Source organism: Chaetodon auriga, chromosome 18, assembly GCF_051107435.1.
Source record: "Chaetodon auriga isolate fChaAug3 chromosome 18, fChaAug3.hap1, whole genome shotgun sequence".
NCBI classification, from domain to species: Eukaryota; Metazoa; Chordata; class Actinopteri; order Chaetodontiformes; family Chaetodontidae; genus Chaetodon; species Chaetodon auriga.
The window spans coordinates 7,061,520-7,075,287 of record NC_135091.1 but is presented as its reverse complement, the minus strand read 5'-3'; the positions used below and the strand labels follow the sequence as shown (position 1 = coordinate 7,075,287).

The 13,768-nt window shown below is 42.9% G+C and overlaps 2 protein-coding genes across 3 annotated transcripts; both read left to right on the top strand.

Annotated features, from left to right (window-relative positions):
- The first annotated feature begins 302 nt into the window (after window positions 1–302).
- Window positions 303–7,869, top strand: rnf8 (ring finger protein 8, E3 ubiquitin protein ligase). 2 transcript variants are annotated; one of them, XM_076756142.1, is made up of 9 exons: window positions 303–533; window positions 780–908; window positions 1,422–1,861; window positions 2,039–2,246; window positions 2,451–2,513; window positions 2,699–2,788; window positions 2,882–2,989; window positions 3,077–3,288; window positions 6,085–7,869. In XM_076756142.1, exons 1-9 carry the CDS (start codon window positions 420–422, stop codon window positions 6,089–6,091), a joined length of 1,371 nt encoding a protein of 456 aa, XP_076612257.1. In that variant the 5' UTR covers window positions 303–419; the 3' UTR covers window positions 6,092–7,869. The 2 variants fall into 2 exon arrangements, with proteins under 2 accessions (XP_076612257.1, XP_076612256.1); XM_076756141.1 differs by having other exon boundaries at window positions 3,077–3,281; window positions 6,085–7,758.
- Window positions 7,870–9,483: 1,614 nt separating this feature from the next.
- Window positions 9,484–13,749, top strand: drc5 (dynein regulatory complex subunit 5). The gene is made up of 5 exons (XM_076756144.1): window positions 9,484–9,629; window positions 10,024–10,196; window positions 10,281–10,849; window positions 11,601–12,050; window positions 13,271–13,749. The coding sequence occupies exons 1-5, from the start codon at window positions 9,604–9,606 to the stop codon at window positions 13,439–13,441; spliced, it is 1,389 nt and encodes a 462-aa protein (XP_076612259.1). The 5' UTR covers window positions 9,484–9,603; the 3' UTR covers window positions 13,442–13,749.
- The last annotated feature ends 19 nt before the right edge of the window (window positions 13,750–13,768 follow it).

The following is a 13,768-nucleotide window of genomic DNA, read 5'->3' as shown; positions in this document are numbered from 1 at the left end:
CATGAGTTCAAAGGACAGAGACTGAGATCGATAGCAGGTTCCACCGCTGTGTTTGGAATATTTCTCATGTATTTGTTTTATTAATAAGTAAAGATGATTTCATGACAAGAAAATTAATTCAAAATTAAATAAAAGTCTTATTCGGAACATGTCTTTACTACAATGGGATTGCGTGGCAGTGGAATTAAGTGTTAATAAGATAAATGTAAAAATTATTAAAAACATGACGCTTTTAATGGCAGCGGAGCAAATGATCCTGTTCACTCGTCCTTTATTTTGAAAAGGCAAAAGATTTCCGGTTTTGCCCTGTCCGTGTCCATCTTGACGTTGCTCACTGCGCTAGCTACAAACGAACACAAGAGCAACACAGCTAATGATGTGTTTCAGGTCGTATTTCGCCGCTGACAGAATGAGATAAGATGGAGACAGTCACGGCGGATTCGTCTGCGGCTGAGGAGGATGACTCAGAGGTCTTATGTTTGATGAGAGTCGGAAAAAAGTCAGACTGGCTCCGGTTGTTCGAAAACACTGAGGTGCAGTTTGCTAATACTAGCTAAACTAGCTAAATTGGCCTTAACTTATATTAACCCTAAAAGTTGCTCAAGTTTACGGTAGATTCAAATGTTTCCTGCAAAACATATTCTGCATTTATGTTTGGTTTGTTTGGTTTTCTTTAGCTTGTCTTTATTGGATAGTATCCGTATGTTTTCATGAGCTAAAGGAGGTGCTCAGTGGATATAGCTAGCTAACTTTGACATGTTTGTCTCTGAACTGTCCAGATCACCATTGGACGTGGTATGGATGTTACCTACCAGCTGCTCTCTCCAAGTTGTCCTCTGATGATCTCCAGACTGCACTGTGCGTTCAAACAAAGGGAAGATGGCCAGTGGACAGTGACAGACAAGAAGGTAGTCAGGCTTCTGTTTAGCTCCACAATGACTTTTCTCTATTATGGTTAATGTCCAGTGGATTTTCATATGAAAATAAATACATATAATGTCCAATAAGCACATCAGGAGATCTGATATGGAGATATAAAACAATATAAAGGCAAGACAAATGAAAGAATCCCTGTGATTCTGCATAGCAGTAACATCAGCATGTCTGAACATCTGCCGACTCCTCAAAGTATACCAGACACCAGATACATCACAGATGTGTTAAAATTACATGACTGATGTCAGCCATCGGTCTGCTGCTCTGTCAGCTTTCAGTACGTGTCACACTGCGCTCTGACTGCTCGTCTAACTGATAATGAACATTTCTGTGCTCTGAGATGAAAGGGAGGCTTCTTTCTCAGGATATTGAACATTTAGCACCCAATAAAATCAATGTTTTATCTTGTTGTCTACAGTGTATGTTCTTGATTTTCTTTGTCTATTAATGTCATATTGAAGTGACAAAGACGGTGTTTTCCTCAGAGTCTCAACGGCGTGTGGGTGAATGGAAACCGCATTCCTCCTGAAGAGGCCCATCAGCTGAGGCTCGGAGACTCCATACAGCTTGGGGTTCCTGTGATTGGAACCAAAGTGGAGTTTGACTACATCCTCATCCAGCGGCCCTTCAAAGACATTAAACTCCACTTGGCAAAAGGACAGGGAGAGGGTGCCAAAGCAGCCCATGTTTCCAAGAAGCCCAAGAGGAAGCTGAACGTGGAAGATGTTGAGCCGTCTACCTCGAAGCCAAAGCTCTACCGCTGCTCTTCCGCAGACAAGTCGTTTGCAAAGTCGTGCCCTCTGTCGCCAGTCAAACGCCAGCAGAGGCTCAGTCACAGCCAGCCAGGGGAAACTGGACCCGGCCAACGAGTTCAGGAACCCTCAGATGGCTCCAGCGCTCTGTGTGATGTGGACAACTTGCAGATGTAAGCCCCAGTTTGTGCCTGTCTTGTGCCTCTTTAGTACATTGATGATTCATGATGCATAAATTAGTTAATCTATAAAATACTAGAATATTAAAATACCTTTACATTACAGCCACTTTTGTTATGAACAGAAAGTTTGATCTCCCTGAACTTTATGTCATTGATTTATGTTTGCAGGTACAGCCAGAACATTCTGCTGCTGAGGGAGCAGGTGGACGACACCCAGAGGCGGGTGGCCTCGCTGGGGGGGGAGCCCCAGAAGACTGACCCGCTGAGAGAGGAGCAGGTCAGGGAGCTACAGGGTCAGCTGGAGACGCTCAGAGCCAAGATGCACCGGATGGAGACGTTAGAGAAATCCTTCAGTGAAACTAAGAGGCAGCTAGAGGTGAGAGGTTTTTCAGTGGCTTCGTGGTCATTTAAAGGGCCAGTTCACCCAAATCACAGGTCATTTCAGAGAGAGTGCGTTCCTGGTTCTACAGATGCTGATGCATGTGTATGTACATTCAGATGGTGAAAGCCTGATTCAGTTGAGCAAAATCCTGCAGAAAGCTGCTCTCTGTAGTGACAGTGGGACTTTTTATGTATTTAGGCACAGAAAACACAGCAACAAGAGGAGCATTTGAAAAAGCAGCTGGTAGAAGCTTTGCAAGAGGTAAGAAGCATAAAACTGGAGCTTTTGTTTATTGTTACACCACAAATACACCAAATTGAGCATCACAGTGTGATGTCTAAACATGTTCAAACGTTGTCTGCTTGTGTGCGCTTGTTAGGCATAAACATTTTTGAAATTTCTTTTTAATTTGTCAGTTGATTTTAATTTGTTTTCACCGTCCTCAGCAAAAGAAAGTCATAGGCGAACTTGCTCTTTCTCGGCAAGGCTTTGAAGAGATTCTCTTGGCCAAAAACAAAGAGCTGGAAGTGACAAAGGTATCATTTTATTCAGTCGTTTTAGCATGCTCTTTGCAAAGTTTTGCATGGCGTCAGCAAAGCTTCATTCATTTCTTCTGTTTATTTTTGCAGGAGGAGAAAGAAAAGGCGAGGGCCCAGAAAGAGGAAGTAGTTACACAAGTGACTGAAGTTCTGGAGAATGAGCTTCAGTGCATCATCTGCTCCGAGCTCTTCATTGAGGTAGGATTTAGGTGCAGGTACAAAATCACAAACTCTTCTGCAGCCAAACAAAATTAGCTTTTTAATGTGCATCGATATCTTGTGCAGGCGGTCATCCTGAACTGCGCTCACAGCTTCTGCTGTCACTGCATCAAGCAGTGGCGCAAAAAGAAAGACGAGTGTCCCATCTGCCGACAGCCCATCCAGTCCCAGACCCGCTGTCTGGCCCTGGACAACTGCATCAACAGCATGGTAGAGAACCTGAGTCTGGACATGAAGGCGAGGCGCCAGACGCTCATCACTGAGAGGAAAGGTGAGAGGTGCGTTACCCACAATGTCATTAATATCACATTTGATGTGAAACAAACCGAATTCAAATTATTTTCTACACCTCAGTTGGTTTAATGCTGCTGTGTGTGTTGGTCAGCCGGTCTTGTTTGTTACTGCTGATCGCTGCTCTGCTAACGTCAGTCTATGAGTGACAGCGCAGAAAGTTCACGATATACTTCAAATTAATTATTTAGGCATGAAATCAAACCTGTGCTGCAGCTGCTGCCTTTTTCGAAGATGAATTACAAGATAACTGAAGCATGTTCGTGCTGCAGATTCTTCACGTGCTGCGCCACCTTTTTTATCCAGGTTAGAAAGTCTCTTTGTGACGTTTGTTAATCGTTAATACAGTCAGACAAAGGAAGTTGGTTTTTGTTTGTTTGTTTGGTTGGTTTACAGTTCTCATGTCAAAGGGAAGAAGGTGATTTGTCTAAAATCTGTCCAAGATGATACAACATATGCTTTTATTTTGAAAAAATCTAGGCTTCGTTGTACTAAGACACTGGAAAATTGTCTCAGTTAGACAATCACTGTTTCAACTTTAACTCGTACGTGCATGAGTTGTGTTGACGTTATGTTTGCTGGGGTTTTCCTGCCAATTGTCATGAACGTCATGGTTATCTCAAATTTCAGTTGCAGAACACACATCAAACCACAGAATGTGACAGAGATGCGGCAGGATCGCACTCATGCACAAGTTACCACTTAGATGGCCCACATAGCATTAATATCTGACAGTGTACTCACTGGCAATGGTGTGTAATGCGACATTCATCAGATGGAAAGGCTGGAGAGCCTTGACACGTCGGGATGAGCTCAGTGACTAATGCTCCTCTCGCAGCGGCTGTAACCACTGAAGTGTCCTCCACCCTCAGCTGGTGGGGCAGCGCTGCTCAGAGGCTCCGAAGCAGCAACAGAAATGAGGCTTTCAAGGTGTTTAAAGAGTATTTACAGTCCCTGCTTCAGCCTGTTTCAGCTGAATAGGTGTGGGGTGAGGGAGGAAGGGGTGGGGTTGGGTGGTGTGCAGTGTGGAGCGCAGTGACAAATTCAAACACAAGGTGGCAGCACAATGAGGCTGATTCATGTCTTTTCTGTATGTTGTTTGGTGTTATTTTAGAAGTAGTCAAATGACGAGTATGTTTTTATTCTGCATAAAAAAAAACTAAAAAAAGCAGCATGAGACAATGCTACTGTGAGGGGTGATGGAGCTGAAACTGAGTTTGGAAAACTAACATTTATGTGCTGCCTTTAGAGAATATATTCACAGTTATGGATTAGAACACAGATTCTTAGCACCCTTCACAGCTACAGTCACAGCATGCTTCACAGAGACGCATAAAAGTACAGTCACGTAAAAAACAATCCAGAATGATCACAGGGTCAAACATGGGGACTGAAGAAAACCATAAACAACATGTAACGAACCAAATGTCAGTCCATAGGAGTAGATTTAATAAAACGTGGGGCAGTGATTCAGCTGATATGATACTGAGGGAAGTTATATTTTCAACGTTGAGCTGAAACAGTAGAATAACAGCCCTTGCTCGCCCTGAGCCGTGATCGTGGAACTAACAGGATCTGGTTGCCAGATTTGGAAATGTTTGAGCAATACTGTGACATTTTTCTGGAAAGGGAAAAAAACAATTTTTTTTTTCTCAATGGTGAAACATGATTTCTAATCGAGAACAGCGAGCGGCGTAGTATGACTGATCTCGGTCATGGTGCACGTGTTGACCCGTCCTGACTCTGCTGATTTGATCTGCAGATCATGGTGGGAAATTTTGATTTAATGTTTGTTATAGCAGAAAAATCATCATCTTTGAGGATTAGTGCGAATGTTGAACCATGAAGGAAGCCTGAAGGATGCCAGATTTCCTTTTACGGGATCATACTGGTCATATTTTATATTTTTCTTTTGTCAACAAATAATATCAATTATTGGTGTCCGAAACAAAAACACAACAAAGAGCCAAACCTTTGCTCTGGATGTTCCTTCATTACTGTGACCATGGGCGCTGAAGTTTAATATACACACTCAGTGAAGGTGTGCACATGAAATTTTCCATTTTATTTTCTCTAAGTTCTGTGTTGTACGATTGAAACACATTTGGTGACCAGACAGAGTGTCTAATCATGTGGTGGACGAATGCGATTCCAACAATTTTGATAAGAAAACATTGAAAAGTTAATGAATATCAGTGAATTTGATGTAGCGGGACGTTGATCTTCTGCAGGACAGCCTCCGTATGCAGCTCCAACACAGCAGGTAAGCTGGCTGAACGGAGGCCACGCAGCGCTGCTCCTTATTTCCAAAGCTTGACCAGAAACAGACGCTTAGCTTTGTCATTTTTTCCAACAGAATATCTGACTCTACCGCCGCAAAGTCTTCAGTGAACATGTGTCTTGCGTCTGCAGATGGAGAGTTTGTTGAAGTGACGGGCTCTTGTGAGGAAAACCGTGTTTTTATATTCCTCATTTTACATTTGATCCCGCTTTTATTATGAAATTCCACAAGTCCGCCCGGTGTATCATAGGGCCCAGCGTATTCATCCACGGCTCAAAATAGTCCCCAATAAATACATTTATTACTCATTTGTGCGTAGCATTTGCTACTTCCAGCTGCTTTAGGGTCAGGAAGCCAAAAAGTACTGAGAGACAAACTAGCTCATCGTTGGTGTTAATCTCCTCCCTTGGAGTCGCATGAAGGACTTGGAGGCGGCTCAGAGGGAACATGCTGCTCTTTCAGATGTGTGTAAAGGCAAGTTTTCTTTCCCTGTGTTTCCCAGCTGCTGACTCTGCACAGGTGATGGTGATCCACGACGACGACAGCAGCAGGAGCAGCGACAGCGACAGCGACAGCAGCGTCGTGTCCGTGGACAGCAGCCTCAGCTCTGTGGTCTCTGTGGACACCGACAGCAGCGTCAACCTGGACTCCAGTCCGTCCTACAGCGGTTATTCTGAGGAAAGTTTGGATGATCTTGAGGATTAGCCCTTTTCTGTTGTGGGTGGTGGTGTGAGTTGGACTTTTTGGTGTAGATAAGTTTGTATGTAAAGTTCCCATGAGATGAATTCAGCGGAGGGTTGTGGTTTTCTTTTTGTAAATGATAAGTTGTCTTATTGTCTTTATTTTCATCTAAAGGAATAAAGTGTCTTCCTATGCATTTTCACAGTCACTCCTGTCTGTGTGTTGTGACGCACGTGCTGCCTTTGTCTGGGTTTTTCTTATGTTTCTAAGAAGCTCGTAAATCTTATGAAATCAGAAGTCTCAGCTTTCACAGATAGTGAAAGTGTCCTTTGGTTGGACGTTCACTTCCATCTCTTCATGTAGATTTGACATCAGCTAAAACATAAATAGCTCCCAATAAGTTTTATTCAATAGAGTAACATTTTAAGCTAACAGATCTTCATCAGACATGGTCGACTTTGCTTTTTTCCATTTTTCCTTTCATGTAGAAAAGGTAAAAACATCACAGTATACTTTGAAAAAAATAATTGTTTACAGTGAATCAAGCAACTAAACTATGCCAAATGACTGGTGTGGCCCTTTAATCCATTATTTCTGTGGTTCTGCAACAAACTCGCTGACTTTTTTTTCCCCCCACTGTTGTTATTTTATGCTTCCTTCAGCGACGCCCTACTTTCTATTCACCCACATGCCCACCTGGGAGTTGCCTCGCCTGGCACACAAGCTGTGTAGTGCTGTGCTGAAAAAAAGGGAGCATTAATCAGTCCCAAAGGCAACACAACACCCCCAGAGTTTACATCATGTCTCGCTGGTCCTGGCTTACAGAAACAACTGCATGCTTTCACCTCCTAAGATAATGTGAGAAGCTTTTGTGTTTAATGAAAGGCTGTTTGTCAAAGAGTGCCCGTAATGGGTGTGCAAGTAAAACATTAAGTTCTAGAACATGCTCACACGGTATCACAGCGTTCCCGTTGAAAGATAGCGCCTCATCTCGCAAAGAAACTCGTCACTTTGCCATAACTCCTTCCATCATTTGGTTATCGTACACACATGCTGTGTTGCCTCGCGACTAATCTGACAGCTCCTTGGGCAAATGGAAGTGTGTGTGTGTGTGTGGCAGAAGGTGAAGCGTGAAGTCTTCATGCTGTGGATGTAGTGCTGGACCCGCATTTGTCCACCAGAGGACGAGGGACGTTGACTGTAGCACAGATGATACTCCCAGCTGCTCTGTTGGGATGTTTACTGGCAGCTGTTGATAACAGGCCTTTCTAACTGAAGACATTATAAGATGTCACAGTAGGAGAAACGCAGGTATAAATAATAAATGAATGAAGGCCAGATTCCATTTAGCTGCTTCAGATTCAGGGTCCTGCTCACCGGCTCACTGTCGTGGCTTACTGGGAATTTAAAGGAGTCGTTGTTTATGTTATTAGTGACACGCTTTTCCTCCTATACCAAGTCAAAATGCTACCATGAAAAAGACCTTTTAATTTGAAAGAACAGCTCCGCTCAACCCTGATTTGAGTTAAACTGGACTAAGCACCGAACTGAACTGTGTATATTACTGTAAAATGAACTGAAACTTACAGAAAATACAAATGGCATGAAAAAATATACAGACTGTTTGTATCTACATATTTGTGGCTATGGCTCTGTGTGCAGTCGGTGTAACGTTACATATTCTTTTCCAGAAACCTTCCCGTGAATTCACTGTCACACGCAGGTATCAATCCTAAATCATGTTTGACAGCAGAGCCACGCTGCCTCATGCCAAGACGGTGACGGCTGATCAGTGAACCTGTGCTGTTCTTGTTTGGTCCAGATTCAGGGACACCCGGCGGCGTGATTCAGCCCCCTCCGACTCTACCCTGAGTGCACTGGAACAGCAGCTCGCAGAGGGAGTTTTTCCCTCCTGTGCTGTGGATGGCTGATGTCACGCCAGTCCATTAAAGCCGGAGTACGAGGGAAGCGTGTGTCTGTCAGGCCGTATTACGTGAGGACGACAGTGATGGACTGCCTCGGGGCTACAGTTAGAGCCTCTCATTCCTCCATCCAACCCTCCATCCCCTCTTGGAGCAAACTTATAATGCCAGTAACATCATCTCTCTCTCTCTCTCTGCCTTTCCATATGGAAAACACACTATCAGCTTTTACTGCCTCATGTACCTGCCTCCATCCATGTGAGGTCCTGTGAGCATGTTACCCAGATAATTACATAATTGATTAAAGCCGCTTTAGCTGAAACTATTAGTCTAATAAGGGGTTGGTCGATGGACAGAAGTGTCATCTGCTGCTATCAGTTACTTGTTTCAGTTGTGTTTTAAGGCAAAATGACAAAAAAAATTAACAGGTTCCAGCTTCTGAAATGTGCAGATTAAATCATTTTCTGACATTTTGTAAACAAATGACTTGGAAGCAAAATCTTAATTTATGTCACTCTTGCTTCAAAGCAGATTAGTGGAAGGAAACCACTGATCTACTGATTTGTAACCTCCAACACAGTCGCTGTGCACCTGCTTTGTGTTGTTGTTTGGAAGAAAGATGGATTCACTCCAGCGTGCTCTCATCCAAAAGGCCCGTGGTCCATATCCGTGGTCCATCTGCCAGTTTTGTAGAATCCAAATGTTCTTCACAGCATGATCAGGCTGAACAGCACAGCATCTCCAGCACGCAGCCTCCTGCAACAGTGATGTCACACAGGCCTAAAAACACACTCATTCAACACTCATATAAGTGTTCTCCTTTTATGTCCAACTGCGAAATTATTGCTGTAATTTAATCATTGTAAGGCCAACTAATCTTAATTTTGTGGTCTTCCCCAGGCATCTGTTTTATCCCTGCAGTAAACGCTTAATAGATAACAGTTCCTTTAAAGTAATTTGTCATCACTGGGTTAATACAGTACAATGAATGGGTATTTCTAAAATAGTGAAAATCTCTTTTTCGTTCTTGTGTTTGTACTGCCTGTGTGCATTCAAATTGTGGTCAAATCAATCAATTAATCTAATCTCTGCTGCACTTTGGACTTGCAGAACTCCATATTTCGAGGAAAACATATGTTGCATTTCAGTACGCCGGAAATTCCGCTTTTACGACAGTGCAATATACAAAAACGCTGGCAAAGAAAGAAATTCACATTTTTTACGCAGAATTTTTCAAAAGTTCAGTTATCTTCTGTCTTCTAAATACAATGGCAGACACTAAATCTAGAGGCGTTAGCTAGACGCAGCATGTGTATGCTTAAAGTACGCCGCTCTTTCTCTCAGGTAATGTTCAGGGCAGAGTGCTCAAAATTCCGGGGCAAACGTAAACAAAGAGCGTGCCGTTACCAAGGACACGGATGAAGCCCAGACCAGCGCACTGCAGGTACATGCTAACGTTTGACCGTTGATTGTGTGTATGTGAATAAACGATGTTAAGTAAATATTAAATGTCTGTCGGTTTACCGCTCTAAAGACGTTTTGTCACGGGTTCATTAATTAGTCGTAGTTTTAAGGTAGTAGCATTTAAGCTAACGTGAGTTTGCAGGTAACCTCGCTAAGTTAGTTTGAGACACTTTTGGCTAACGTTAGCCGCAGAACGCGTATGGCAGCGTGCTGATGTTAGCTAATGCTCATAGATAATTACATATCAGTCACAGTTAATTTAGACGTTAAATGTCATTAAACAAGCTATTATCACTTAAACACACCTGAAAATGAATAAGAATGTGAAACCTTTAATGTGCATTTTCACGCTAATGTTTCTTCTTTTTAAGCAGAGGAAACAAAAACCCTGCCACAATGCCCACGTCCCCCTGTCCCACAGGAGCCAACCTCAGTCCAGCTAAGGGCATGACGAGGAGGATCATTGCTGAAGATCCAAACTGGTCCCTGGCTATAGTGCCCTGTTTATCAAACCTATGTCTGCAGAGCATCATGAGAAACTTTGAGGGTATGCTGTTGTTTGCAATACCATTATTATTCACCCTTCCACTTATTATGTAAAAACTTCATGTAAAATGTAAACCTGTTACAGAAAAGCCCATATTTGAAGACCTGACTGATCTCCAGAAAGACTTTGTGCAGGAGAGATTGTCCACTTCCCTGAACCTGCACGTGACAGCCAACCTGATCGGCGATGGCGTCTATTGGAAGCGGTGCTGCGAGCAGCGGTGGGACGTTTGTGACGTCTCTCACTACGGCCACAGCTGGAAACGAATGTTCTTTGAGAGGCACATGGAGAACATGATTGAGCTTTTTATCCCAGATGTGACGGATCCAAAGACAATTCTAGAGATGGTACCACTTTGTAAGAACTATGTCAAAAGACTGGACATCTCCCAACTCCTGCCGCCTATCAAGGAGCCCCAGAAGGAGGAAGTGGAGTATGGCTACGAGTTGGCAAGTGACACTGACTATGACGGACCGTCTATGGACCACTTTGACTTTAACATCCTGCTCAACAAGCTGAAAAACCTGGAGGAGCTCCATTTGGTGTACAGGGTCAAACAGTGTGGTATGAACTTTGAATGGAAGATGTTTGAGATGACTGACAGGGACTGTGAGTCCCTCGCCAAGGCCCTGAAGTCCTGCAAGACTTTGAAGGTGAATGTCGATCCCTCCGCAGTGGTTTTATGGCATGCTGGCTCTGATTGTCTGGAGCATGTTTGTTTGTTGTCATTCAGCACTTCTGACTTTCTTGGCAGTTGTAAAGCATCATTTACAGACATTTTGCCGTCCCCAATGTCATGAAATGGGAAAATTGTTGTTGGCACTGCCCAAGCATTAAATTCATGCTCTATTTACATCAAAGAAAAGACAGCAGAGCCTCTGGCTGCAACCTAAATAAGTCACTATTTGACACAACATGTTTGTCACATTAATTTATCACTGCATGAGGACATGGCATATATCTGGTTTCTGTGCATGATAGGAGAACTTTTTTTGTTGAGTTGACATAAGTGCTGCAATTTATGATTGATCCATCTGTTCATTATTGTTTCGGTGAATTGTCTGTAATATATCAGAAAATAGAGAAAAAGGCCCACCATAAACTCCCAGATGACAATTCTGTTTATTACCAACAGACCTGAACCCAAAGATATTTCATTTCCAATATATGAAACAGAAAAATCATTATATTCTATAAAGCATTGTCCCCCACTGTTCTGTATTGCTTGCATATAAATAGCATTTATACGTGTGGCAAGTTGTTGTTAAAAAAAAAAAAAACAACGAAAAAGATCAGTTATTTTCAAGTTCTATGTCCTATGACATCTTAGCTGTACTCCTATTTATATTTTTGTGCTACACACCATATAATCTTGCTAATCTTCCTAATACACTCTTTCTACAGCTTCTAAGGCTCCATGAAAGCCACATTGAGGACAAAAAGTGCCGGGTGCTCGTGAAATACCTTTTGCACCACCCGTCCCTGAGGGAGCTCGACTTTTCTCACAACCTAATCGGAGACAAAGGAGCCAGAGCCATCGGAAAACTGCTCACCAATAGTAAACTGGAGAACCTGAACCTGTGTGACAACGACATTAGAGGCCCGGGAGCCAAAGCTTTAGCTCATGCCTTGTCCAAGAATTCCACCCTTTTGTCACTCAACCTGCGTCTCAACCGTTTGCGAGATGAGGGGGGCGAGGCTATTGGCAAGGCCCTGCTGAGCAACCACATCCTACGTCACCTGCACCTGGGAGGCAATGAGGTGACGAGGCCTACTGCTGTTGCACTGGCTAAAGTGCTATTTCACAATAACACCCTGAAGAGCGTCAATCTCTCCTGCAACAAACTGGGCGTGGTGAGTAAATGACTGTTCTTAGATCAGCATTGCCAAAAAAGACAAAACAACCCCCCCCCCCCAGGTGATTTAAGGAAGTTGCAGACTTAGTTTGTCAAACTCAATTTGACCCAGATTTTATTGTCAAATATGTATTTTCTTTAACCTCAGCTGCACTTGGGTTTAAAGACTCAGTCATTCACAAGCAAAGATGAAGAGTGGTTCACCGCTTTGTGAACACATGATTGGATAAAGGATATTACTACATGGTGTTTTTGCAAATTATCGCATTTTGTCTTTACTGATGTTCTCCAGAGTGTCCTAACTTTTTTGAAATCAGGATGTAAACTTCAGATTTTGGGGGTCTTATACTGTTGATCAGACAAAATAAGCTATTCAAATATGTCAACTTTGACTCTAGGAAAATATTACAGGCATTTTTCACAGCTTTCTGACATTTAATGGACCAAACGATTAATGAAGAAAACAGATTACTTGATAGTAAAAATAGTCCTACACCCAGTAGTCAAGATACAGCATGGATAAAGAAAGATCAAGAGAACAAAGGAAAACAATGAACAAAAACACTGTAAATTATCCTTTGAGTTTTTGTTTTTACCATAAGAATGCTGATTAGTTATTTGTATAAAATGTCATCAGGGGAACGGACTTTAGGAAACACTGGATTTCCTTCACCCTTACAGCACGCTGGTGCCAGTGTAGACACAGAATAGCTTTCAAGTACAAGGTTTTTCAATTATTCATGGACACGTGGAAAACATGCAATAATGGAAAGCTAAGTAATTGTTGTTTTCCCATGAGAGGTGGATCAGATTTTTCCCCATCTCATGCTCTCTCCTCTTCAAGGTTTCACTGCGCAGTACATCTGTGAGTGGAATACACTGCGGAGGATCAAAAATCACCCACATAGCAGAAATGCAACGCGCAGTTCCATCAATACTGTATCTGTGACCTTCGTCGGCTCGTCACAAAAATAGAAATGGCTGTTTCAGACATAACGATGAAATGACACTCACCATAAGCAGTTCACAAAGTGTGGGCTACAGTGTTTCAGACAGCCAGAGATGCCGAGGGGGGATTTTTCAAGGTTTCTTCCTCAGACCTTTTCAGAACAGCATCAGAGCAGCGAGCTCAGCACGGACGTGCATTAGTGCCAGATGTGTTCGTGTGTTCTCTCTCCTTACCTGTGCGTGTGTGTGTGTGTGTGTGTGTGTGTGCAGGATGGAGGTAAAGCTCTGGAGGAGGCGATGGCTCACAACACCAGCCTAACAGAATGCGATATCCGTCTGACGGAGGTCGATGAGCAGACCGTTACCTTCGTTAACCAGGTGGTTTGGACCAATCAGAGTCTGGAGCAAAGGAGACGCGATGAAGAGAGTAAAACCAAGTAGATCTCAACACCTCCTTTTTTAACACATACCCATCTCGATTAGTCTTTGACTCCTGAACCCACTATATGCCAGTTCTGAACGCACAAGAAACACAAAATAGACCTTCGCCATAAGAGCAAACATCCTGCTTATGATACTTACCATTTGTCAGCTTCACGTTTTTGTGTCCATCTTCATATTCGATGGTGGACATTTCAAATGTCAAAACTGGCAAAATAATGTTTCCTCTTGCTGTTCTGGACATTTTTAGTTTAGTAAGCCCTTACCACAAGCACAGCTTTAAACAAAACAACATGTGCAAAAGCTAGAATAAAAAAAAAAAAACAG

Coding starts and splice junctions, on each gene's coding strand:
- drc5 (XM_076756144.1), top strand. CDS start 9,604: ATGAAGCCCAGACCAGCGCACTGCAG. Junction 9,630..10,023: donor CCCAGACCAGCGCACTGCAG/GTACATGCTAAC, acceptor CTTTTTAAGCAG/AGGAAACAAAAACCCTGCCA. Junction 10,850..11,600: donor AGTCCTGCAAGACTTTGAAG/GTGAATGTCGAT, acceptor CTCTTTCTACAG/CTTCTAAGGCTCCATGAAAG.
- rnf8 (XM_076756141.1), top strand. CDS start 420: ATGGAGACAGTCACGGCGGATTCGTCTGCGGCTGAGGAGGATGACTCA. Junction 2,247..2,450: donor AAACTAAGAGGCAGCTAGAG/GTGAGAGGTTTT, acceptor TTATGTATTTAG/GCACAGAAAACACAGCAACA. Junction 2,514..2,698: donor TGGTAGAAGCTTTGCAAGAG/GTAAGAAGCATA, acceptor CACCGTCCTCAG/CAAAAGAAAGTCATAGGCGA.